Raw genomic sequence first — 27,492 nt, forward strand, 5'->3', positions numbered from 1 at the left:
GAACTGGGCTGATTCAGTGCTAACACTGGGCTGGCCCCGACAACCTGCCTGTGTTTACAACTTGTGTTTGTCCTGGTCGAAGCAACCCCCAGTGGAGCTCCAACCCTGGCCCCCCCGGGGCCCTGAACTGGCTTGTTGGCCCAAAGAACACGTTCATAGAGCTGGACTCATCCCATTGTCATGAATATAATCATGATAATTGAATGATACGTTTTTACACCAGTTCAGAGTTGCCTATACTAATTCATGATTAATTAATAGATGACAACTCATGTGAATGGACAGAATAATACAATCAACAACCGCACTTTGTCCATGGCAGCCCTCCCCCCACCTCCCTCCCACGTCTGAAACGCCATCATCCCACTGCAAATTTGCAGCAATGTTTGATCTGCACCGACTTTGAAGAGACCCGTAAAGGGCCCACCTCTTCCGCCCTGGCTTTTGAGCGACACACAGCTTGGCTCCGAGCCTCAAGAGTTACGGTCATTCATTTGCGTCTGTGAAACAATGCGAGCGTCACAAATCGCGTTACAGTTCTATCACTACGGACGGACGGTTTGTTGCATGAAGCTCACAACCTCGCCCATTAGCAAGACGACAGCAGCGATACGATACCTACCTATCACCCCTGATATGCAGCGTTCGTGAACCCGCTAAAGGGATCGCCCCTGACTCTGCACCGCAGGCTTCCCCGGTGTGGATGCCGGGTTAAAAAAACAAAACGCCCAGGCCTGCGGGTCTCACCGGGGTCAGTGACGGAGGACCATCGGCGCGGCCGCGGCGCGGGAGGGCCGCCCCAGTGCAGGACCTGGCACTGGCGGTCGCGGGACGCGGGGGTCTCCTCGGCGCAGGAGATCAGCTGGCACACGCCGTGTTGCACGTCGCCGCCGCGGCACTCCGCTCCGCCGGGCCGAGGCCTGATGGGAGCGCGACAGGGGTCGGTTGCATTCAGTCGCCAGAGTTCAACGCCGCCGTCACCGGCCGCGTGCCGTCATCGCACGAGGCTGCGCTCGCGGGTGCGGTCACCGTGGTGCCCCGGTGAGGAGCGATTGCACCGTGGTGAGCACGATGCAGTAGGAAACCGGAAACCTGGATTCAATTTGCAGCCACGGCTAACATCAGCGGCCAGTGAGATCGGAACCGGTCCTGCGCCTTCCCTAGGACGACTCAGCCTTGTATGAATGTTGGACTTTTGTCGCACCGTACGTAGCCAACCGTGCTGAGCGGAGGTGCGGGGGAAGAACAACGAACTAAACACAAAAAACATACATTTACAACTCGCCCCTGCCACCCCAAGGCTGTCCTTCGGCTATCAGACCTTACGCGAGGAAGAGGGTAATTGTTTCGTGCGTTAGCAATGACGTTTGTACATTATAGACATGTGCCTGCTGCGAAATAGACGTGTGTACTGCGATTGAAAATATTGATCTTTAAGGTTATGAGAGGCAGACGTGTTGCATTGCGAGTATGTTTTTGCACAGCTTCTTTCCAATGCTACAGTGCCTTGGTATGCGGTGGCATTTAGACAAATTATTGTCGTGGATTCACAACTTGGGCCCATATGGAAAAAGTCAGGTGGCCAGTGGAACATTTTTTTGTTTAAAAAGGTAGAACAATGCATTGGTTAATTATGAATCCTTAATTCAGATACATAGGTGTATATGTAATATACATACACAACACGTACACGTATATACATGCTGTATTTAATGAGTTCGTATTACCCCTGCACTAGCATTCGACCCAAAAGTAAAAAAAAAAAAATTGTTTCTTTAATTATTTTTCTGAGATGCCATTTACGTATTTTATTAAATTATATATTTGTATTTAAACATCGTTTTCGTTCAAGTACAATTATAACTCAAAAGTAAAGTTCAATGAAGAAAGATAACGACGTTGTGCGGGATATAAAATAACGATTGTTGTTTTTAAGATGTCATTGGGATGCTGAAGGCAGGTCGGCTTTTTGTTGCATATATAACGACACCAAACCAACGTACACGTTAAACAAAGAACAAGATTGAAATCCGAAGCCAAAAATGTGTCGGTCAACCGTTCTGCCTCACTGCTGCCAAATGCGAACGAAACTCTCAAGTTTAATTTACCAAAAAATATAAAAAAAATATTCTCAAGAACTGCACTGGCCCTCGCAGCCTTTAGGTTTTACATTCGGACAGAGAGCGCACCACCACACTGGCCTGACGTGGGCACAACGCAAGTGACACAAGCGTTGCAATTTTTTGGAAAGCCGGCCCATGTGCTAAAGGCTTGCCATTTCCCGGGGTGCTTTTATGAGTAAATAGGAAACCCCACTTAAAAGGGGAAATGAACCACATCGGCCCAGACACTGTAACTGCCATGGTCTGCAGGCCGGAGAGATGCATGCAGATAAGAAGGGAGGGGGGGGTTTGTCTCCCCTGTGGCTTTGGGCTCGGTGGATCACTCGACGGGTTGGCAGTGACCCGTGCTGTTTTTGCAACAAGCGTCAGGCTTCGCAATTTATTTTTATCCAAACAACAAACACGGGGGAAAGTGATCGCCTGGAACGGTGTTAACAGCCACAGCCTTTGCAAGCCGAAATAACCACCGTAGTTCGCCCAGATCGACATTCAACAGAATTAACAAGTTGGTAAATAAATGTGTAAATATGTAATAAGCACTGAATTATGAATATGCACATCCCACGACACTCCATGTGGCCTTGTTCGAGTGCATGCTGGGTGATGAAGGATCCCCCTTTGTAGATCATAAGATTTTTCGTGAAAAACCACAGGGAAGTGAGTTTTATTGGGTCGTTATGGTGCAAAGCATCGTGCAAAAATACTCTGCCCTCTCTATTAGTCGGCATCTACTTCAAGTGGCTAAAATGTCTCTTCATTACATTTTTTGTTGTCGTTACAGCAATGCAATGCCACGAGTGGGGGTTGGGGGATGCCACTATCATGCGGACTGCTGGTGGGGTGGGGGGGGAGGTTGTGCTTTCAAATGTTCAGGGCTTGTTAAAAATGGATGTCTCACGGCGGGTGGTCGCAGCGCCGCTGCCGGTAACGCAGGCCGGGCCCGCAGGGCTGATTGCAGCCGCTCCAGCCTCCCCAGGGGCCCCACGCCCCGTCACGGGGCTCGGCCCACGGGTCCACACTCCTCTGACTGCCGCACTCGCCCCGAGCATCCCTGGGCGTCTCCGCGACACCAACTGCCACGTCTGCCGCCGAGCCCCGAGCCTGACGACGACAGCCGAGCGGGGAGGAAGCGAGGCAAAGCGGATTTGACGGTGCACATCTGGGTTTTTTTTTCTTGTTGGGTTTTTTTTTCTTTTCTTTCCAGCCATTGTCACGCCAATTATAATTGGGCTGTGAAAAGGTGAAAAGTGAAATATTGTAATTAGAAAAATTCTAGGAGCAAATTCGTGATATTTTATAACATTTCCAACACTTTGTCAATGCACTGCTCGATGAAGGTCCCCCAGGCACAATGTCAGTTGCAGTTCATTGATCATACTTCACCACACTAGCCAATGTAGGTTGGTGTAAGGGAGGTGGGGGGGGGGGGTGGGAGGCCAAGGAGCAGTTCAGATATCACTGTTAGCCCTAGCTGGTAATCAAACTCAGGCCGCTGGGTCCATAGTACGGCGTGCTAATCACTGCACAACTCCTCACCGCGGTGCCTCGCCTGGTATACAGGAGGTGGTCACGTGGATTTTTCTCCGGGTCCTCCAGTTTTTTCCCTCCATAATTAGAAACGTGCATTTAGAGTATTTGCCTGCTATAAATGTCCACCTGAAAAGCTGCTTTGTTGAGTTATCATTTGTGACCAGGTCGCTTCTAAAAAAATAAATATATAGCTCAGTGGGCCTTACCTGATTCATTAATAAGTATAACCCGTAAAAACAAAGTTTTTCACTATAAATCCTTTATATGCGTGGCGGCTAGAGTCCTCTCGTCCTCTGGCTTGAGATGGCTGCTAACTATGGGTCAGATGATTGCATTGCACCATTAAGCAATTGGTAATTAAATATAATATTTTGTCCTATAAAGTGTAACATTTTGGATTTTTTTTTTCACGAACATTAATTGTCACGCACAACGAGTCTGTGTGGAAAATGTCAGCTCGATTGGATCACGGGAAGTGGGTTAAAAAACGACCGAAAGATTTGCACGGTCCTAAGCAAGCAAGCGAACTTAATATAAAGGATTTAAAAATAGTTCAGTTGTCAGTTGAGTTTAAATGCAACTTTGGTGTGTGACAATTCCTTGCTCGGTGCGTTGTCATCCTTTTGTTATCATGACCAAGCATAAGCACAGGCGATGCGCTCCTGTTATGCAATTAATCCTGCTGTGCGCAACTGCATTGGCTCACTCCTGTTTGTAGGAGGCCGTTGTCTGCCGGTTGCTCTGCCTTGGCGTGGTCTCTGGCTGCCGGGGGCTGCGGAGGAGTCTGGGATTTCTCCTCGGCTGCATCCTGTTGTCCCCGTGTGGCTTCCTCGGTCGGAGGAGAACGGGGCGGCTCCTTGGGTTTGTTCTCACCCTCGCTCTGATTTAGGCACTTGCCCGCCGCACACGCCTGCCAAGAAACACAGAAATAACACGCTCACGTAAAAAAAAAGGTAAGCGTTAAAAGCTCAGCCCTACAATCACTTGCTCACGCCACTGTTCACTAGGGGCAGCCCCTCTCGAGGGGTATTTTGGCCTAATATTCCACGCAAGCCAAACTCTACCACACGCCGCCTGCTGATTGACTAACTTCGGTGCACCCACTCATATTGGTTAGTGGACAGTGCCGTTGGGGATGGGGGGGGGGGAATTAAGTAAATTTCCCACCGTTTGAACTTCCGCGCCGGGAGATCTCTGGAAGTCCAGTGGTGATTGCAGAATGATTGCAGTATTTAATATACGACAGCAGTTGCAGCACTTAAAGTAGATCAGTCTCCATTGTTTATGGATATGAGGCAGCGGCTCACAAATCGCGATGAGAGATGAGAATGGCCAAATTCTCGTTTGCGTGTGGTGGGACTGCGACTGCAGTATGCAATTGAACGTATTGGCGGTACACCGGAGGTGTACGATATATAAAAAAAGGAATTTTTTCGCAATCATTTTCTTTTTTTCCACAATTCGCAAACCCGGGTCATAAGATATTGAATCTTGCGGCCAAAATCAGTTCTTGCGATGTCAAAGCGGACGGAAGACGAACGTTATTAGCTAGACGGTGTACCACCAATACAGACAAATGCTCCTCCTGTATCAGAGTGATGAGATAGGTAGCCTTGATTTAAAGCAGATAAGAGCTTCTGAACTACAGGTCTTTCTTTCAAGGGAGACCCGGAGGTTATTTACGGCGAAATAACATTGCACGTGGGTACACGGGTACACAATAACCACAAAATCTAATAACAAAAAATTGCCGCAAATGTACAAAAAATAAAAACAGCCAAATTATATCGTACAGTCCGCAAGTACCGCATTAAGAATGTATCCAAAAGTTCAAAGAAAAAATAATCTTAGGTAAAATAAATATGTAACTTTATAATTAAAGAGAGAATGATAAACTGTTAACAAATGATACATAGATTTTGATTTTAAGCTTTCGTGACTGCAGGGATTCATAATCTTGGTTCTTTCGGTAAAGCCACGTAGAAGGGAAACAATGAATTAAAAATATATAAAGCAATAAAAAAATTATATTTAATAAAAAACAAAATATATATAAAACAATAAAAAATTTTCTATTTTTATTATTTTATTGTTTCCCTTCTACGTGACTTTATCAAAAGTACCAAGAATATGGATACACAGATTGTTTTTGCTTTAGGTCATGTCAACAAAATGTATGAAAAACAAAACACCTCAATAACGACACTGCGCAAAGGTGAAGCAACTTAGTCTACCTTTTGATACATCCTTTTTTTTTTGCCAAAGTTATGAAAAAATATTTAATCGACCCCCTGAGCAAAACGACCGCTTCACGAGATGAAATGAAAGGGGGCTGTGCATGTGCACGCTTGGGCACAGTGACCTGTCACGGTTTGTCTTTACAAGCAATCTCATTAAACTTTTTCCCCCGCCTTTTGTTTAACCAGGTTGCTCATAAATCATACTTTAAGCCGCCAATGGTATGCCAGTGGGTCTACCACTTCTTCAAGCGGTGTCACTTTTGAAATGTGTATGAAATACGGTTCCAAAAAAACTAGAACATTTTTCGCCGCCATGCACACTGAATGGCGGTATGTAAAATATGCGTGCGCGTAAATACCATGTTGCAGCCACACACAATGTAAAAAAAACTCTGCTTCAGGCCGAGCTTTAAACGTGATTGTCTCTGATCACAACTCGTGTCTATACTGAATATAAGGTTTAAACAAGCGACTTCAAAAACCATCAAAACAGCTCCATTTTCACGTCGTACGTTTTTCCGCGATTGTGCGGTGTAACCCTCCGATGTGTTTTCAGGTTGCACGCCGCATTGTTCTGAGATGGCGTCTGATGTTACGCTCCACATGCTGGGAGCGTCTTCATTTAGCTTCTTCCTTCAATTCAGTTTCTCGAAGAAGAAGCTACATAAATTCAGTTCCTGAAGAAGCCAAGTCTATTTGTTTCGCCAGGCGAGAACTCATGGCACCAGGGTAGCTTCCTTTGCTACAGTGACCCCGGTCTGCAAGAGTGAGAAGCTTCTTGCACGTGGACTGAAACGTCAGACATCTTGCCAAACAACACGCCCGAACACACATCGGAGAGCTGTACTCATTCCACGCATGCAAATCCTTGCCTAGACACAACCTCTATACATTGTGCTGTTAACAGCACTGTTGTAAGGTGGGAACATGCAACATTTACTTCTATGGCCAGTGTATATTTTTGTAATGTACTGTATATTAAATGGTGGCACAACCACAGGGCACTGTGATTATGAGGACCACGCTGACTCGGTGTGGTCTGTGGGAGGACAGCCCAAGGCAATGACCTCTGTTAGGTCACGGGAAATCCAACACCACACGTACAAATGTGATTTCAATATGGAGCGTCTCTTTTGATAGTTTTCCCCTGAGGAAAAACCGTAACAAATGCACAGAGCCTGTCTTTCTTTTCTCTGTCTCTCTCTCTTGCCTCGTTTTTGCTTGGAGGTGTTTTCCACCCTCTTCCAATCACCCCGTTTCCTTGAGAAAGGCAATGATCATCTGCCAAGGTGCACATTAAACAAAATCACTGGGTGGCTTTTGCCTTCGAGTTTTAAGATGCTATCTTCTGTCATTCAATTTACGGCGTAATTGGACGTTGATGATTTACAACCCACAGAGGAATTTCCCGTCAAAATAACCATCGTCTCATTGCACATCCGCCACAAACGACACTATTCAAATTTATTTTGCGTGAAATGTATCAAAACTCATCACAGTATAGGGCGTTCGCCGTGATCGCTAAATATTTTGGCAATGTAAAAGTTTCACTTTGCATTTCAGATCAATTGTACTTTCTGCTTCTTCTGAAAAACTACCCGAATAACATTCCGCACCTTGCTCTGAATGACGCTGTGGCCATCAGCAACATAACCTTAACGTTCACCTTTCAGCACAGGTCTGGCAGCTGTCATTAATCTCAGTCCAAGCGTAGACCACAAGCCCTTTTAGTGCCGGCTGAAACACTACGCTACCATTTACCCAGTTCAATCCAGACAAGACCACCGGAGGGACCCGCTGACAGAAAGGTCAATGTCTGCATTGCCATCTACTCAGAGGCAAAAAATGTAGCATCGGACCTGTTAACTACTTGGCCTGATAACACTTTAGATATTAAACGCCGCCACCGTCACATTTCCATACACACGGCAGCTTTTGCCTCAGCGCTGCTGGCTTGACTCTATCTGAAGATCCGTACGATCTATTGGCACGGCCGTATTTTCCCTTACTCGGGTGATTGACACAACTAGAGTTCCCCAACCGTGGCAGATTGACACGTCTGTCAATGAAAATTATAGTTAAGGGCAGTGGTGTAAAATAATGGTGCCGAAAGCTGTTCCGGTTCAAGGAGGCGTCAATCACAACATGGTTGGAGTGTTGTCAGCATCTGGACAAGACTCTTGCATCCCAGAGGATCCATCCAGCACAAATGAGATCAACACGTCTCCCATGAACACTGTCGAATGCTCGGCAGTGCTCATCCTTCAAAGGCAGTCCCAGACCACTGGTGGAAAAGCCGCAGTTTTCGTGATGGGAAATGGTCTATTGACTTCCCACCAAATGGTTCTCATGTCATTCACCTTGGTGGGTTGAGTCGACCCAAAACTGGCACTGTCCATTCGTGAGAAGGGAACTCTTCCACATGTACACCCGGTCCCAAGATAAATAAGGTTTTATAAAGTCTCTTATCCCTTAGTGGGGTAATCACAACACTAATGGAAACTGGGTACAAGCACACCCTTTGGAAGTAAGGCCAGGTGTGTAAATCACATGTTTGCCTTTGCCTTCCCCAGAACAGTGTAACGTAAGCATCTGTTGCTTATATCGGATATGTGCTTATAAAAGGTGTGCTTATATCCAGCATTACTTTGATCGTTTTCCCCAAGCTCATCCAACTTTCACCCGTTGTTGCTGGCATTGCCACCGAACCTGAATGTTTTGCGGACGGACGTGGGTGACGTCCGCCTGTCCCGCCTGCTGCTCCGTCTCACTCATGCAGGCACTGGCAGGAGATCTGAGGAGGGAAGAGACGGACCACACTCAGCAAGCGCCGGGCAGCAACGATTGCGACGCCCTCCACAATGTGCCCAGCAGCCTTAACCCTTTCCCGTTCCGATGACGTACGTGCACGTGTACGTCATCGGAACGGAACCGAAATAAAAAACGACGAACGAAAATAACTCGATGGGTACCGAGACTCCCACAAGGCCATGCGAGAGGGCGTGTGGCACAGTTTGGCGTCCGCTATCATAGAGTGCGGTCGTGTCGCTCCAGATCTCTGCGGTGAGGACAGTGTCTTTAAAAACAACGCCGCTGTGCCTGTAAAATTTAAATTGGCGTTGAACCGCTTGCGCGTTCCGAGATTCAGCGGTGAACGGCACCCACCCTGCAATTTGCAGTCGTCTCGTAAACATTTATGCTGCGGTATAAAACTTGTGTAGAGTGTATGGAAGATCAGCAGCAGCTTGGGGAAGCCTGCATCTAACACTGATTTGGCCCCGGTTGATTGATGATGATGTTGATTATATGTAACTTGAAAAATGTTGCCGAGGATAATGATTGTTCATCAGCCCCTGGAAGGAATACGTGTTGAATATTGTAATTAAATGTTTTCGATAACATTGTAATATTAGATTCTCCTATTAAATTAATATGCTATCCCTTTTGGGACTTGGTATATGTTTGCACTATTCTATGTGTCTGTGTACCAATGTGGCTGAATTTGCCAGAATATTTTTTTTGATATCAGCAAAGATATCAGAAATAATACCTTTATTTTCTTTGTTTTTTTCGGTAAAGTCACGTGGGTAAAAAATAAAATAAATGAAAACAACTCAATTAAATCATGACGTTTCGGGCGCAACACAAGCATCCTTCTTCAGGTGGGGACAACGTAGCGAAAGCACACACACTTAAACGTCGTGATTTAATTTAGTTTTCATTTATTTTATTTTTTTACCTACGTGACTTTACCGAAAAAACCAAAGAGTATGAATCCTAGCAATCACGAAAGCTTCAAATCTAGAATTAATACCTTTATTTCACTAAAAAACCTCCTCAAACAGAAATCGGCGAAACATTTCAACACAGGACCCTGCTGCATAGTGTACTGCGACTCGGTGAGGCTCTCGGTTCTTTCGGTAAAGTCACGTAGAAGGAAAATAATAAAATAATAAAAATATAACAATAAAATAATTCTCACGACGTTTCGGCCACAAAGCAAGCAGCCGTCTTCAGGTGGAGAACAGGTCTCTGCCTTCTCGACAGACCTGTTCTCCACCTGAAGACGGCTGCTTGCGTTGTGGCCGAAACGTCGTGAGAATTGTATTTTATTATGTTTTATTTTTATTATTTTATTCTTTTCCTTCTACGTGACTTTACCGAAAGAACCAAGAAGATGAATCACGTACTCATCACGAGTGGTGGCGTAAAAAAGGCTATTCCATCTTTAATTCAGTTGTAGAGGTTACGATCGTCAAAGATAATCTCATTCGAATTATCCACATCGCACACAGCTGCACATTAGGTTGATTCATACAGCAGAAACCAATTCCACTGAATAGTAACGCCATAAAAGCCTCAGAAAACGGATGATGAAAATAAGAATAATCCATGTTCCTTTCACAATGACGAATCAATTGAGTATCGACCACCGCAAACCTTCGACTGATTAAGCAACTACAGCAGTCATTATGTTCAACTCACCCCAATAAATTATTAACCCACCAACATTATTGATCATGTGACAAGCTGACGAGGGCGACACTTTAAATAACGTTGAACACGCAATTAAATTGTTTGGGTTACTCAAGCCGCGCACACAACCCGTTGGAAGGTGTTGTCCTTGCGAGCACCGCAAACCCTCCCATGTCGTCCCAGTTGCTGTACTGCCGCCAGAGGTGACGACTTCCTTTCACAGGGGGGCAGAGGTCCCCCCCGCACCCCCCCCCTTATCCCCCCCCCCCTCATCCCTCCCCTCATCCCCCCCTCATCACTCCCCACCCCTCATCCCTCCCCCCCACTCCTCAACCCCCTCATCCCCCCGCCTAATCCCCCCCTCACCCCCCCCCTCATCCCTCCCCCCCTCACCCCCCCCCCCCCTCATCCCTCCCCCTTCATCCGTCCCCTCATCCCTCCCCCCCCACCCTCCTCATCTCCCCCTCCTCACCCCCATCCCCCCTCCTCCACACCCCCCCCATACACCCCCTCCTCATCCCCTCCTCACCCCCCTCCTCACCCGCCCGCCTCACCCCCCCCCCCCCCTGCTCACCCCCTCCTCACCCCCTACTCATTCCCCCCCCCCTCACCTCCCCCCGACGACCGATCTGTAATAGCCGCGCCGCCGCTCACGACTGCACCCGCGTTGCAGACGGGCCGCGCAGCGCTCGCGCCACCACAACCCGAAGCGCCCCCACCGGCTGTCGATTCAGATCGATCTGTGCGGTTTTAATGAGGTCCTGGCGTTCAACTTACGCGCAACGAAAAGAATGTCGCCCCCACCCCAGAGGGCTTACGCCCATGCAATTGTGCGCGTGCATTCAATTGTGAGCTCGAATTAAAATACAGATAACCATCGGAAATGATCACTTACGTTTTTCGAGTGTGATGTTATATCAATAAGCACGCATCTGTCTCTCGGGCGTGAAAAATAAGTTTTAGTTTTTTTTTAACAAATCCCATCAGCGACACGGCCTTCTGAGAGTTCATAATTTCAGCAGCATTGGTTCAACGCACGCAAACACTGGACGAGTTTTGACATGCAAAAGTCTCATGAGCAAAAGTCAAGTTTTATTGAACCAATGCTGAACTGCCAGATTTTTATAGGCAATGCCCTTCTCTGCTAGATACGGGTCCTAGTTTGATGCAAAAATATATAATACATCACATAAAATAATGATTATAATAATGTGCATTGTGGGGGAGATAATAAGTAACAAAATGAATATGGAGACAATACTTTTTACACATCCCATCAGCTGCAAATGTAATATTAAGTCACACATTAATTATTCTGTTCGTGAAACAACTTTGATAAAGCCTACATATGCAAAACAATGTGGGTATGTAACAACAACAACAACCGCCATTCGCCACTAAGTGGCGGTGACGTCACCACGACGCTTGTGCCAGGCCATGTGCACCTTGAGGCCACGTGAAGTGTCAAACGCCCGCTGGCAGAAGGTCACGGGGCAGACCCAGGTGCCACGGGTCGACTGACTGAAATGACTGGCTGATGCACCACCTGTACCCCCTACTGTGCCAACTTGCTGGGTATGTAAGCATACACGTATACGTACAAATAAATGGGTATCGGTGACCCTGTGGTTAAGACCACGTCATGTTTATGATTAGTAACGTGAATAAGTCATTTCTTGTGTTCAATTTATCTGTACAGAATTCTCCACGTTAAAAAAATTAATAAAAGTCAGATTATGTTTTATGTATAACCTTCATCAAAGCTCATATGTGTCACCACATCCATACAACACTTTCGGTATCGATGTCAGCCGATAGTTGGGCATGGCTAACTGATGAGCATCATCTAGGGCAAAGCTCACCCATGGCTCATGCTGTAGACTGTTCACTACACCTCTGGAAGTTCTTGCCAGCTGAAAATATTCACTATATTTGTCAGGCTTGGAAAGATATCTGACTACTTTATAATCATCCATAACATTTGAGTTTTTTTTTTAAAGGGGTTGGTGCAGTGGTTCGTGCACTGTTGCTATAAACATGGCAACCCGAGTTAAATTCCCAGCCATGGCTAACAATCAGTGGCGGATAAAATCTGAATTCGAGACCACCCCCGATCAGCACAGTTGACTTCGTACGGTGCGAAAGAAGTTCAACATACAGTACATACACCGCCCACCTCAGTACCACTTCATCCCCCTTCACCAAACCGTCCTCACCAGCATGGCGAAGTATGCTCTCAAACCTCGCATCACCGGCATGACAGTCAATTGACAAAGGACTGAAAATTATTTTCACAGTACAGCATTACATCTTGAATTAAAGCTTTCGTGACTGCAGGAATTCATATTCTTTGGGTCTTTCGGTCAAGTCACGTAGATAGGTTCAAATTAAAAATTAAATTAACCAAAACTACGACGTTTCGATCGCAACACAAGTGGTCGTCATCAAGCGGAGAGAAAAGGGGTCGGAGTCTTTCATTTATTTTATTTTTATTAATTTGAACCTATCTACGTGACTTTACAGAAAAACCGAAATAATATTATACAGCATTGCTGCTAATATGTAAGACGTTGTCCTAAAGGCGCCTGGAAATTAATTTAAAGAAAATTTCACATCACGAGCGAGCAACCCCACCCACGCTGATCTTAAAACCAGGTGTTGTGCATTCCAGCAGCAGCGCTTTGCCCCATAATTAGCGCAAGACATTTCAGACCCTTTTTTTCCACAAGGAAACAGAGGGGGGGAATTAGTATTTGAGTGACAAGTCGGTGGAAGGATTTGAACGAATAACTGTTTTTTTGCTCTGCAGCTGTGTCCCCGGCCGGATTTGCCGTGTCGTGGATCTTTTGTCTGGGTCTACCATGAGGGCATAATGTTGTGCTCTGTTCGCTTTGAGGATAAGCCGAGATTATCCGTCAAACATTTCTGCGGTCTGGAGGAAGAATGAAAGAGAAGCGATGAGCCCGATAACTGTTGATTTGTCAAGCGTCGCCAAAAAGCGTCACCGAAAAACCGCGTTCAACCGGGGGATGTACTGCACGCAGGGAGCGTGTCCAGTTGTTGCCCAAGCATGCAAAAAAAAGACAAAGGTCCCCTGTATAGATATTAACAGGATGTTGGAGAAAGGGCTGTTAGCGAGCAGATATTAATTGGCCGTCACGACGCACAAGAGCTCTACGCCTGCCTCCCAAGTGCACTTCTTCACACACGGCACCAGGTAATTAGTTCAGGCTGAGCTGACCTTGAGGAGGCTCAGTAGTAGTTTCAGATGTTTGCCGATCATATTAGTCGTGGACTGGAATTGGGTTTGGAGTGCGGCGCTAGCTACTCTCTAAATGTGAAACAGTGTTGTCGAATATTTGTTCCACCGCTGAGACATTGTATCCCGCTTGTCGTGTTATAATCCGGGATTATATCGTGCAAAGAAGCTTATTAGAATCCACCCCCTCCTTGTAGCGTAAACACATCGTGCCTACGTCCGTGAATCGTTATGCTCCCCCTTATCGCCTGCGCGCACACAGACAACATAAGGCGAACCAAAACACAAACAAGACTTGCTAGGCGGGATCAAGAAGGTCGCAAAAACCACACGAGATGAAAGCCTTCATTTCCTTTGCCTCTAGGCTGAAAACAAATGCGATGGCAAGTTATAGATATAACAAACGTATAAACCTTTCCTGGCAAAACAGACCCCGGTATTCATAGCCTTTGAGAAAAGTGGCTTCACCAGCATGCAAAAAACACCTCGCCATAAAACCCACAACAAAAATATAAAATCCTGTAGGTATCATTATTAAATGTTGTCTTACGTGCAGTGTGTTCTAAATCTTATTTAGCATCTATATTTTCATTTCCATTCAAGCACGAATGTATACACACACACACGAATAGGATTTGTTTTAGTTGTGCTGGCAGATGTTACGTGTATAAAAATCGCATGACAAATCTCATTCGTTTGTTAAGCTGCCAAGCATATATTCAGAAAAAGGGTACTTTTTTGCAATTGTCCATCTTTATAATTGTAGGTTACTGTATTTTCAACATGTATATGAGATGAGCTACACACTCCAATTCCTGTGGAACGATTCCAGTACACTCTGCACAACGTGATGTATGTTCAACTCGTTTGCAACACGACGTTCGCCCGATCATCGCAGGCGTCGGCGATTGAAATCAGAATCGGCAGTGAGGGGCTGGAATGTCTCAGTGAGAAAAACAAGTTTCCAACAAACAAAAAAACAGAAACAGGGCATTAACAACCCACGACACGCTGGGACAATTTTAGGGCAATCGTTTCCGGCAATCTTCACAGGCAGCGGATTTTCTCGGAGCAACGAAAGTCAACTTTTTGCAGCAATGACACTGAGTGACGGAGTCGTGTTTTGCCTGTTCAAGTGGAGATTGTTTAAAAGTGTGTTTGATGAGCAGTGGATTGCTCTTACAGAGCAGACACAACCTTGGGTGGGTAGTCACGTGTCCACTATCAGTGACCTCATTGCAAGTTTCCATCCCTCTCTGTATACGTGTTAACACGAAAGCCTACGTATTATACTGTGTGTATGTTGAGCTTCTTTGGCATCGTACGTAGCCAACCGTGCTAATTGGAGGTGCTGGGGAAGGACCAACGAAACACAAACATCACTTCTACAGAAATTAGCTTTCAATCTATTACAATAATAACAAATCCCATTTACACCGTGGCTCTCATTGTGAAACCACTCCAAGGTCACCTGCCGCAGGGTTTGTCGAACCTCATTCCTCTCGACCCACTGCGTTCATCTTAGAGGGTTCTCCAATTTACCACCGTTCAAACACAAATAAAGCTGTTACATGCCGCGCACACTTTACATCTGCTGAACCCCGCATAATGTGAAGACTATTGATTAATAAAAAATCATCATATGACCATCATACGTCCTTTCCGCCAGCTCAACAGCGACAATCGAGCCGACTGAACTTCCTCTTCTTGTCCCTGGCCAGTATTGCTGCTTCGTCCATTGCCACTCCATTTTTCCTGAGACTGAATCAGAATTGTTCAATATTGATACTATTAACATGGCCTTAAATGTGGGTTGGGGTGGGGGGGGGTGTGGGTGCCGGTGGGTCGCGGCACTGACCTGAGGAACTGCTGGAGCTCCAAGCGGCTGCAGGGCGACCAGCTGAGCTCGCTGCTGTTGCTCCCACGCACCCACTCGCCTGCCATGATGCTGGGTCCCAGGCCGCACGCCGAATTGCCGCCGCCGCCGCCGTCGTCGTCGTCGTGCCCCATGCCCATGCTGGCGGGAGATCGCGGGTCAGACCCAGGTGGCCATGGGTTGACTGAGATGGGTTGACTGAGATGACTGGCCTGTGCCCCCTTACCGTACCAACTTGCTGTGTTTTAGCCGCCCGGTGCAGAGCCAAACACACGCGCGCGCACACGCAAAAACACGGCGAGTGCAAAACACTTAAGAGTGTATCCTGACGAGCAGCAGAGCTCAGCTCCTTTTGCAGCTCCTCTTAGCATTGCAGACTCCCGAGAGATGGACGAAATTAACTTACTGCAAAAGCTCGGCACGTCGAGCGGAATTTTAGATATCGTACCGAACAACACGCAGCAGAAACCGCGAAAACGCATCGGCACAACCGCGAAAACCCACGCAGCAGCGAAGGCAGCAGGTAATTCATCCCGCGCCACACAGCAGTAGACTCTGAACAGGCCGGCAATACCGCGTGATGTCGTGACTCACTTGTGCCCGAGCTCGTGCGCGATGGTGAACGCCAGGCCCAGGCCATTCTCCTCGACGATGACGCATTTCCTCAGGTCGCTGCACATCCCGCCGAGGTAGGCGATGCCTGCGGCGCATCGCACATCGGGTAACCATGGTTGGCTACGTATGGTGCGAAAGAAGTTCAACACACGTCCAGGTGCTTGGATGCACGCACCTGACGAGGGTTGCAACTGTCCTGCTTTTGCCAGGATCGGTCCTCCCTTTGAAGTGCCAGTCGTGGGGAATTTCTGTTTTTGTAAGTTTGTACTAAGATGGTTAATAATACACCGTTCAAGATTACGCATTTGCATGCAGATTTCTCCTCTGCTGGAATTGTGAGATACAGAATTCTTATTGCCACGATGTGTCCCAGATTTTTTTGGTACCTCAAAGGTGGCAACGCCACAGCCGACAGGTGTGACTGTCCAGTCTTACTGCCTGCAGCCGGTAAACAAGTCAGCTTCTTGTTAATTCTAGATTTGAAGCTTTCGTGACTGCAAGGATTCATATACTTAGGCTTTTTCGGTAAAGTCACATAGGTAAAAAATTAAAAGTAATAAAAGTAAAATAAAATAAAAATTAAATATTATTTTATTTTTATTTTACTTTTATTAATTTTAATTTTTTACATACGTGACTTTATCGAAAAAGCCTAAGAATAAGCTTCTTGTCAGTTTCACCTTCCAACTGGAACTCATGAGGCAGTTGAGAAATGTGAACATTTTCGTCCACAATTAATTACCGAATGTGCTCTGTGTGTCACGAGAAAATCATGACATGTACATCTGAAAGCAGAACGTTACTCCATATCAGAGCACTGCTTCTGGATGATGACCTAAAGAGGTTCAGTCAATTGCCTCTTACCTACACTAGGGGTTGCACCTACACAGCATGCCCTACTAATGATGTACTCACTGCACGACAGACGTGGCCACCCATTACACCCGTGGGAGGTGAAAAGCAGCCCCCCCCCCCACCTGCATTGCAACTGTGGCTATCAGAGCCATACCATGCAACAAGTCGTCCAAAAATTCCCCAAAGCCTCACTTATTCACTGGCAGCGTCTCAGATATTTGCTACGTTGCTTCCCCTAATCGCCTTCAACTGGCTCGCCATCCTCGACATCAACGCATAACATTGCATATCACCGTGCCATAAAAACGAAGAAGATTGGATGGCAATCAAATCAGAAGTAATTTAATTATCTGAGCTGGAATCAAATGAATTGTGAAAAATAAATTGAATAATATTGGGGTTTTTTTGCGTGCAGTCATTAGAGGCCTGGCTAAGATCAACGAAAAATCTCCATTTGAAAACTTAGTTTATTTCATGGGTGGTTGCCCGGATTTAAACCAAAAATCTCCTGGGTGGCAGCTCAGTTTTCTGACACAGTATTAACTCCCGAGTCACCTAGCCACCTCTGAGAAAAATCTACCACAAGTGTTTAAAATGAAACACCACATCATGACGGAGAGCAGAAGGAAAATATATGCTCATCATTTATCCACTGAACACAAGTCACTGTCACCATTATAATGTACAAAAAAAAGGTTCTGCCCATTGTCAATCCAATGTGAGAGGAAGGTCACCCCCCCCCCCCCAAAAAAAAAGTCAGTCACGGAGGATATTTTGACCAGAATCAATTCAGATATCACTCGCGTTTGATGTTGCCCATCCATGGCTGAGACTCGAACTGAGGTAGGTGGGATTGTAGCTCAGTGCGCTCATCACTATGCCACTGCCCCCCCCCGCCCAACACTGCCTCGACTGTCACCGGTTACTCTTTACACATTCCTGGATGAGGCTATTTGAACACCGCGACCTCACATCCTATGACTTCACTGCTCCGTCACCCTTCTTTGCACATCCCTTCAACCATGTCAACCACACACCCCGCCGCTGACCGACGCAATGACGCAGACAATTTTTTGTTTTTATTTTACAACAAATCTGCCGGTGCAGCTGTAAAAAAATTCATGGACATAACTTGATAGGAAAACCCCCATTTTGGGCGATAAACGAAAAGCATTTCTTTTACACGCAACCACGCGGCTGTGGATAAACTCTGAAGGCACGAGAATTCGTCTTCACGCAAACGCAACAAAGGAATTGGCAACATTGAGTTTGCACGCGCACATCTCGCTGATGGAATGAAGAAGCCAGCGGCTTCCAAAGTTTTTAAAACTTTCATTTGGGCCATTCAATAGAAACAATGTCCGAGTGCATTACAGGTAGATTCTGATGGGTTTCCTTAAGAGGTCGCCACACCTTCAGTTAAGAGATGATTCAGCGCAGACCTCCGCTGATGGCGAGCACAAGGCTGGATGTGACCGAAGCTGCCAAACACAACAGCCGAGGAGGCGATGCCTGGCCTCGGACCTAATGAAAACACCACACTGCCAAGCAGCATTCCCCCTCCCCCTCGCTCCCCCCCCCCCTCCTCTCTATAACGAGTGCAACCCATTTCGCGAGAGCCAAGCAGTAAATGTGGGAAAACGGTTATGTCAGACTGTGGTGGGTCACATTCGTTTTGAAAAGTTTAACTTTTCCAATAACGGTTCTTACGTACAAGAATGGAGAAGCAAAATGACAACAACAACATCCACCAACAACAAATCCACCACCAACAACAACAACATCCACCACCAACAACAAATCCACCTCTCCCCATTCATTGCCCCTGTGCAACGAACACAATACAAATGTGAGATGAAAATTTGGGTTCCACAGTTGTTCCACTGAGTGCTTTCAGCTTTACAGCTTTTGATCTCGACACCACAGCAAGGATTTTTTTATTTGTACATATTCGTATTTTATTGTACGGGATGTTGCGTGCATCGTAAGCCTATTTAAATAACTGAAACAAACTGTAAACAATGTACGTGAGCTCAAATATGTTTTACCTCCATATTGTGAGCGTGTTTTTTTCTAATATACAATAAAATATACCGTTTCGTTTATCTCGAAAGTACAGATAGTACAATGTTAAGCTGATTTGGGATCTATAAGAATCATCCATCTCACAGACCGGAATTTAAAGCCAATCCTCATTGCAGCTGGTTACAACATGCGCTCGTTTGTGCCGAGCGATTGTGCCCATCCCTTGTGAAGTGGCACGAGCCAGGATAAAGGAGTTCATTTTCGAGTCAATGTTTGGACAAATAAGTGGCTGTTTGCCAGGTGGCTTGGAAAGAATCTCTCTATCAAGAGCCAGCACACCAGCCAGACAGCACGCCAGCCAGCCAACCTACACGCCAGCCAGCCAGCACCCCAGCACGCCAGCCAGCCAACCTACACGCCAGCCAGCCAGCACCCCAGCACGCCAGCCAGCCAACCTACACGCCAGCCAGCCAGCACCCCAGCACGCCAGCCAGCCAACCTACACGCCAGCCAGCCAGCACCCCAGCACGCCAGCCAGCCAACCTACACGCCAGCCAGCCAGCACCCCAGCACGCCAGCCAGCCAACCTACACACCAGCCAGCCAGCACCCCAGCACGCCAGCCAGCCAACCTACACGCCAGCCAGCCAACCTACACGCCAGCCAGCCAACCTACACGCCAGCCAGCCAGCACCCCAGCACGCCAGCCAGCCAACCTACACGCCAGCCAGCCAGCACCCCAGCACGCCAGCCAGCCAACCTACACGCCAGCCAGCCAGCCAGCACCCCAGCACGCCAGCCAGCCAACCTACACGCCAGCCAGCCAGCACCCCAGCACGCCAGCCAGCCAACCTACACGCCAGCCAGCACCCCAGCACGCCAGCCAGCCAACCTACACGCCAGCCAGCCAGCACCCCAGCACGCCAGCCAGCCAACCTACACGCCAGCCAGCCAGCACCCCAGCACGCCAGCCAGCCAACCTACACGCCAGCCAGCCAGCACCCCAGCACGCCAGCCAGCCAACCTACACGCCAGCCAGCCAGCACCCCAGCACGCCAGCCAGCCAACCTACACGCCAGCCAGCCTACACGCCAGCCAGCCAACCTACACGCCAGCCAGCCAGCCAGCCTACACGCCAGCCAGCCAACCTACACGCCAGCCAGCCAGCCTACACGCTAGCCAGCCAACCTACAGGCCAGCCAGCCAGCACCCCAGCACGCCAGCCAGCCAGCACCCCAGCACGCCACCCAGCCAACCTACCCGCCAGCCAGCCAGCACCCCAGCACGCCAGCCAGCCAACCTACACGCCAGCCAGCCAACCTACACGCCAGCCAGCACACACCGCAAGCTCACCAGCCAAATGAGTCTCCACCTTAGCAGCCCAGCCCCCCTGCATGCCCCGATTCAAAATGTTTTGGCTGCCAACTGTTGAATAACTTAAAGATGTGCAGGACCATGCTTCCTCCAGCGTACAATAACCACACTGTTGCATTCAATCCAAATGACAGATGTAAAAAAAAGAAACATCGTCTCATTCTTTTAACATTCATCAACCGCTAGTTGCGATAAGCGCCTAACATCGAACATGCGAATATGCGCACACAGTGAATGAGATGATACAAAAATCCAAGTTTTTCTTTACGACGAAAACTATTTAAAATCAACCATCCCAGCCAAGCACATGGTAAATGTTCGTCGCGTAACATTCCCAACGGAACAGAAATAATGACTGGCCACTCTACGCATACCTCCACTTGTTTAAATCCTTTGGTACCTTGGCTTGCGAGGGAGACACGTCATGCACCTAGAGTACATTTCATTGTGACGCATCTCCTTTTTTCAGGCTCGATAATCGACAGGCTGGAATGTTTGTAATTGTTTGCATATGCTGGAAATAATTCAAAATTGAAATAGCAATAGTACAATTTACAAAGTGGTAACTCCCCCTCCCCACAGCCCTCACCCAAAAAAATAAACCCTCCAAAAATGTGTCCACGTAACCGGCCGGAATGGCTTTCGTAATCGCTTTACAGTTGGAAATCAGCTCGCTTAAGTGGGTGGTTTAATTTCCAGCGGGTGAGGTGAAAGAAGTTCGTTTTTTTTGTGTGACTATTCCACCGCATGGCCATGCTAAGGTAAATCCGACGTGTGTCGAGTTGAGTTTACGTTGTAGGTGAGCCCAGAACGCGCGGCCATTCGCGTGTGCCCGGCGATAATCTCGTGAAACAAATCTACCAGGACTATCCATGGGCACACGAGGGCTGTGACTCAATGCCAAAGGTACTCGGATAAGTAACGGCGCTTTCATCATCAACGAACTGCGCACGCTTGTATTTCAGAGAGGGGGAGAAAAAAAAGTAAAGTCTTGTTTGTCCCGAAACAAAATTCCCAACATCTGCAACTGATTTTCCTTTTCAAAGTGAAACTCTAATGCATTTCATGAAAGAAAAAAAACCCGTTATAACGTGGTACAGTTCTTTAAGCTTCAGTGTTTTAACTTGATCCAATTAAGTTGGCACTGTAAAGAAAGTTACATCCTGTGACAGATCTTGAAGGGAGCGTATAGAACGTAGTTCGCTAACATGCCACAAAATTAAAAAAAATGTGCATTCGTTGATAGTTTCCTTTGTTTCTCAATTCAAATATTTTAAAAGGTAAACGGTCACCTCCATGAGTAAAACAAGCAAGGAATAAGTGTGTGTGGGCATATATTAAAGACTGACTTACCGACAGTGTCACAAGGTTCGTCCGTGTGCACGCAGAAATCTGTCCTAGATGCAACAAAAAGAAACGCAAATTGTCAAAGATGAAAATTGGCACTTTTGTTGTTTCACGTTATTCACAAACGGTACTTATTTTAAAGTGCGGTCAATACGGCACGCTTCACATTTGGGCCACGTTGACTTTCATACTGAAACTGAACGGAGCACGTCAGCACGACCTGATTCGATTTGTGGAAACAGTAAAATTGTCATCATTGAGAGAGCACTTTTTTTTTACTCGAGTCAAATTTTTAAATTTGAAAGCAATTTCGTTTTAAAATCACCTTTTAAAGAACAATGTACACATGTGCAGCACGCATGCACACACACACACACGAAAACGGCCTATTATTTTTACACTCGTTAAATAATGATTATCATGAAAAATAAGGGAAAGTTATCTTCTTAGGTTTTTTCGGTAAAGTCACGTAGAAAGTAAAATAAAATAAAAACAAAAATCACGACGTTTCGGAGGCAACACAAGTCTCCGTCATCAGGTGGGACCGTCACAGCCAGATTAGCTTGATACAGCTAATCTGGCTGTGACGGTCTCACCTGATGACGGAGACTTGTGTTGCCTCCGAAACGTCGTGATTTTTGTTTTTATTTTACTTTCTACGTGACTTTACCGAAAAAACCTAAGAAGATGATTCCTTGCAGTCACGAAAGCCTCAAATCTAGAAGGGAAAGTTAATTGATATGAATTGTTAACTTGGTGAAATTAGAATGTAATGCCTCTGCCGCACACAAACTGACCACTGCAGACCGTGCGTCACCATTTAACCAAGAGCAAGAGGGGTGTATCCGCAATATCAGCTTGACAATCAGTGACCACCCACCACCAGTGCAATGAAAAGGCTTTTATGAGATAACATGAAATTGTCCCCAAGCGAAATCAGTGTTTTTAGGCCATACATTGATAACTATCATTATTACAGGATGATAATTATCTTTTAACATTCATCCCAATGTTTCCGTGCCCAAAACCTCTCATTCCATAAGAGTGCACCTTGTAATTGAAAACCACTTCATGCTAGCATGTCGACCCTTGTTGAAAATAAATATTTAATGCAATGACAGAATGATGCATCTTCTTGTTTTTTACTGTCACTATTTAAAGAATATTCCTCATTGCAAACAACTAAACCGAAGATGACTTTTATTGTGTGAAACCAGAGTAATATGGGTTGTGGCCGTAAGCACTGAGGCCAAAACGAATCACATGTCCTCCCACTTTTATAACCTGTTATAAATTATAAACGACCCAGAATCTTCTGTGGATTGCTTACACAGCACCCTGATCTACAAGTCTGTACCAAGATGATATCTCTTCCTGCTTGGTCTCTCTTTTCACATCTCTGACGACAAAATCTACCTTTAAGTGTGCAGTGTTTCTTCAACTTAAATGTAGATGAAAATAAAGCCCTGTGCATTCAAATGTAGTTCCTGTTTCTCCCAAATCACTCAAAACTTTAAAAGGTAATACATATTATATCCAACATGTGCTAAATCATGTGTCAATGCCAGAGAAGTACCACTCAGTTGTAAATCTGGCTGAAACATTGTGTTCGCACGGCCTAATTTCTTTTAAATGTAACAAGTTGGATGGTTCAACGATTATTAAAAAAAAACCGTTGCACAAGTCAATTAAGCACATGTGCGGTCATTTTGCAGTTCGTTGCTGGTGTCGTGAGAGCAGGCGAGCTCCGTTCATAGCTCAAGCAATTTTTTTCGGAGGTCAGCACTCTGCGCCCATTAGAATCTGGGGAGAAAGCCCACCGCTTCAAAAGGGCAGAACACAAAAGGGCGCGTGAGGCCAACGTTGCCGGAATAAATGTGGGATTAGGCGCTCGATTCGATCACATGCGGCTTCAGCCCACAAAGTGCTTGCAGAGGCCCAACACAACGACGTCCGCGGATAAGTGATTGGCGACTCAACAAAAAGGGTGAAATCGAACCCAGCGAGACGTTCATTTGGCGACTCTATTAATTCATCCGTTTGTCCACCCATTCAGTTGCCGTTGCACAGTGGAGCACGCACAACCGGACTGCAACTAATCTGGCTGAAGCCTTGGGAATCCACGTTGGGATGCGTGAGTTTCAAGTTATTTAAGCGGTCCTAAAAACTGCTGGGCATTGACAAAACACGTACTGTTTTATGTGTCTCAATGGGGCCACAGGCCAAAAGCACATGGGTGCTGCACGTTTTAAAGTGAACTTGGCTCGAGGATGTGACAGATTTGTGTGTAATGTTGCAATTGTTAATTTCCGGGATGTAAGCCAGTAACAGCATAAGTCAAATTTTCCCTCTTGGCAGAATCTGATGCCTATCAAAATTAAGGTTTATAAAATGGCACAACCCCAATTGTTAAAAACCTTTGATTACTGATCTGGGATTTGTGACACCAATGGATAGTGATGTGCGATGTTCATCGTAAAGTAAAAAAAACAAAGATGTGTTTCATAATAGAGAAAGATCAAACCATTGTCTGCGAGTCCACAGGGAAGATAACATTGTTGAACACAATTAAACGCCGCCTAAACACTGTCAATCCACATGAGCAGTGTAAAATCCAGGAAACTGCATTTCAGTTAATATTTCTCAAACTTCTTGGTTTTTTCGGTAAAGTCACGTAGAAGGGAAATAATAAACCAATACAAATAAACATAATAAAATCATTCTCACGACGTTTAGGCCACAATGCAAGCAGCCGTCCTCAGGTGAAGAACAGGTCTGTCGGAAAGACCTGTTCTTCGTTTTTTTTGTTTTATTATTTCCCTTCTACGTGACTTTACCGAATGAACCAATAAGATGAATCCCTGCAGTCACGAAAGCTTTAAATCGAACTTTCTCAAACTGTCAATGTATCACCAATCCGACACACGTGTGAAGCGCATAAGAAAGACAACACTATTGTTTGTAGAAGTGAAATCGGTGTCATGCTCACATTTTTCAATCTAAAGAAGCATGAAAACAGTAAATGCGTTCATTCATATAAGATAGTGAAACCATCGGATTGGGGAAGTCTTCATCCAGCAATAGATTGAACATGGCTGTTGATGATGAAACCACAGGTATTACTTTTGTTCAAACGTGAGTTTAATACACGTGATCAGTTTCCGTCAATCTCGAAACAAAATGTGGAATGCAGTCTTCAAAGAACAGCTGAGGGGTTGTACCTGGCATGCCCTCTCCTTCCTAACCCCCTTTAATCAAGGCTTGTAGCCACATGGGTGGGCAATTCCTGAATGTCGATTGATCGTAACACACTTCTCCCCTGCACCCACAGTCCCGAAACACTTCTCACAATTCTGGAAAGCATCGCTTTCCAGCCATTTTTTTACAAGTACACTTTAGCCAAACAAGTTGGGCGTGCTTTTCATAGATTATTACGTGTGTGGCCATGTCACAATGCAGGCAAGAGTTGTGCTGCTAAAGCGTATGTGAAAATTTCGAATCAAAGCTTTCGTGACTTGAGGACGGCTGCTTGCGTTGTGGCCGAAACGTCGTGAGAAGTATTTTATTATGTTTTATTTTTATTATTTTATTATTTCCCTTCTACGTGACTTTACCGAAAGAACCAAGAAGACGTATGTGAAAAATGACCAAATTTTGACAAGAGCGCTTTATTTAAATAACATGTACTATCAGCACATTAGAGGACCAAAAAATTGTTTGAAAGATCTTTCAAAAAGAAAAATCATCATACGACAATGCGTGAAGTTCATGTCAAAGTATCATCCTCGTCGAGCGAGCGCGAGGTTGGTTCTCATCTCTGTTTTGGGCTTTTGGTCAAGTGGTGGAAATTCCACCTTCCTATGGTGGGGAAGTGTCTGTCTCTCATCGAATAACCACTGTTGACTTTCCACAATGCGGTACTCGACACTCAGGCCGGGTCTTAAGCTCAAAAGCGTCCAGCTTGTGAATCAAATGACCTCGGAGCACTTCAACTACGAAAGAGTGAAGTACATGCGTGCGTCAAACTTGTGTGCGGTGACGTACCTGGTCACGAAGATGGCGGCGTCAAAGGGGGGAGCCTGGGACGACGCGCCTTGGCCCATCTCGCTGTTCTGCCAGCGGCAAAAGCTCTGCAGAGTCCTTTCTCCATGGTGGCCCACGTACAAACTCTCCTACAGACAAGGGAAGGGCAAAACGGTGCAGCCCTGATCCTCATTCCACTGTCGGTAGAAGAGCTTCCAAGAGAGAGCTCACTCTAGAGAGCACCCTCCAGGGGGTACCCACGCTTTATCCCACCACACCTGATCTCCCAATCGATGAATTGTGCTGTACCCATTTATACTCCTGGGTGGACAGACACATGGGGGGGGGGGGTGAGAAGCTTGCACCATCCTTTCAACTGCCGCGCCGGGAAGTTTGAGTCGAACAGACAGCCTCTGGATTGCAAGTCGAGTGTGCTCACCATCATTGCCATCATTACACCACGGCACCTGAAGGTGAAATTGCACTTCGATTTAAAGCTTTCGTGACTGCAGGGATTCATCTTCTTGGTTCTTTCGGTAAAGTCACGTAGAAGGGAAATAATAAAATAATAAAAATAAAACATATTAAAATAATTCTCACGACGTTTCGGCCACAACGCAAGCAGCCGTCCTCAGGTGAAGACCAGGTCTGTCGGGGAGACAGACCTGGTCTTCACCTGAGACGCTGTCTCCCCGACAGACCTGGTCTTCACCACAACGTCTCCCCGACAGACCTGGTCTTCACCTGAGGACGGCTGCTTGCGTTGTGGCCGAAACGTCGTGAGAATTATTTTAATATGTTTTATTTTTATTATTTTATTATTTCCCTTCTACGTGACTTTACCGAAAGAACCCTGAAGGTGAAATTGTCGTTGTTGCTCTGGATCTACGTCAGTCACACGAAAGAAGACACCACGGCAGAACCCCGCTGCAGGCACGGGGACGGCGAATTTCATAAACAGTCGGCAATTAATCGGCACAATGAAACCCTCAAGTATCCAAACAGCGTGGCTGACTGACGAGTGCTTTGGAAAATCGGGAGTCTGAGTGAATAGAGTTGGAACGTGTTGGGTTTTTTTTATTACGTGTAAGCCAAGTTTTGAAAAACACCATTTTGCAAAAAAAAAAACATGGCTCTGCTGCTCTGCTGACAAATGTGAAGGCTGATTTATTTTCTTTTTCAACTTTTTTTGACAAACACTGCATTCGAGCACAACTCAATGTTTAAACTAATATTCGAAAATATGCGGAGAGAATCATGACGTGCAAATGTGAGAACGATGATGAAAAGGGAAAGATTCTGGAAGCATTCACTTAATTCACTTTCAACACAAGGTCTACCACGGTGTGGATCATATCCGGGTTCTAAACGTACCCACAGTCGTGTGACTTTGGCTTACGGCGCATGGCAGACTGCTTGCTGAAATACCGAGCAATTCTGACTGATATTGGTTGTGTAACCACCCCCCCCCCCCTTAAGTTGCAGGAATACAGATTTAAAAAAAAACAAATACCTGCGGAGGGAGCTGGTAGGAACGTTGGGTTGTTTGGTCAATGGCCAGGGTCAACGGCGGCGTGGTGTATTCCGCAAATATGCCCGACTGTGAGGGCGGGCACAAGCCGGCGTGAGTAGGTTAAACGTTGAGTTTTATAAGGGCACCACGGGGTGACCAGACCCTCCCCACCCAGCTCCACCCCTCCCCCACCCAGCCCCTCCCCTCCCTCCCCTCCCCACCCATCCCCTCCCCACC

The 27,492-nt window shown here is 46.3% G+C and overlaps 1 protein-coding gene across 1 annotated transcript in view; it reads right to left on the reverse strand.

Moving 5' to 3' along the window:
* ADAMTS17 (ADAM metallopeptidase with thrombospondin type 1 motif 17) overlaps positions 1 to 27,492 on the reverse strand; it is an 81,841-nt gene that overhangs the window by 28,639 nt on the left and 25,710 nt on the right. The window contains exons 7-14 of the mRNA XM_078885971.1: positions 25,764 to 25,891; positions 21,726 to 21,769; positions 16,099 to 16,204; positions 15,487 to 15,645; positions 8,603 to 8,687; positions 4,360 to 4,563; positions 3,022 to 3,224; positions 748 to 920 (exon numbers count right to left, since the gene is read on the reverse strand). Coding sequence (XP_078742097.1) covers positions 748 to 920; positions 3,022 to 3,224; positions 4,360 to 4,563; positions 8,603 to 8,687; positions 15,487 to 15,645; positions 16,099 to 16,204; positions 21,726 to 21,769; positions 25,764 to 25,891 — 1,102 coding nt within the window. The remainder of the gene's footprint in view (positions 1 to 747; positions 921 to 3,021; positions 3,225 to 4,359; positions 4,564 to 8,602; positions 8,688 to 15,486; positions 15,646 to 16,098; positions 16,205 to 21,725; positions 21,770 to 25,763; positions 25,892 to 27,492) is intronic.

Source organism: Lampetra fluviatilis, chromosome 3 (assembly GCF_964198595.1).
Source record: "Lampetra fluviatilis chromosome 3, kcLamFluv1.1, whole genome shotgun sequence".
NCBI lineage: Eukaryota > Metazoa > Chordata > Hyperoartia > Petromyzontiformes > Petromyzontidae > Lampetra > Lampetra fluviatilis.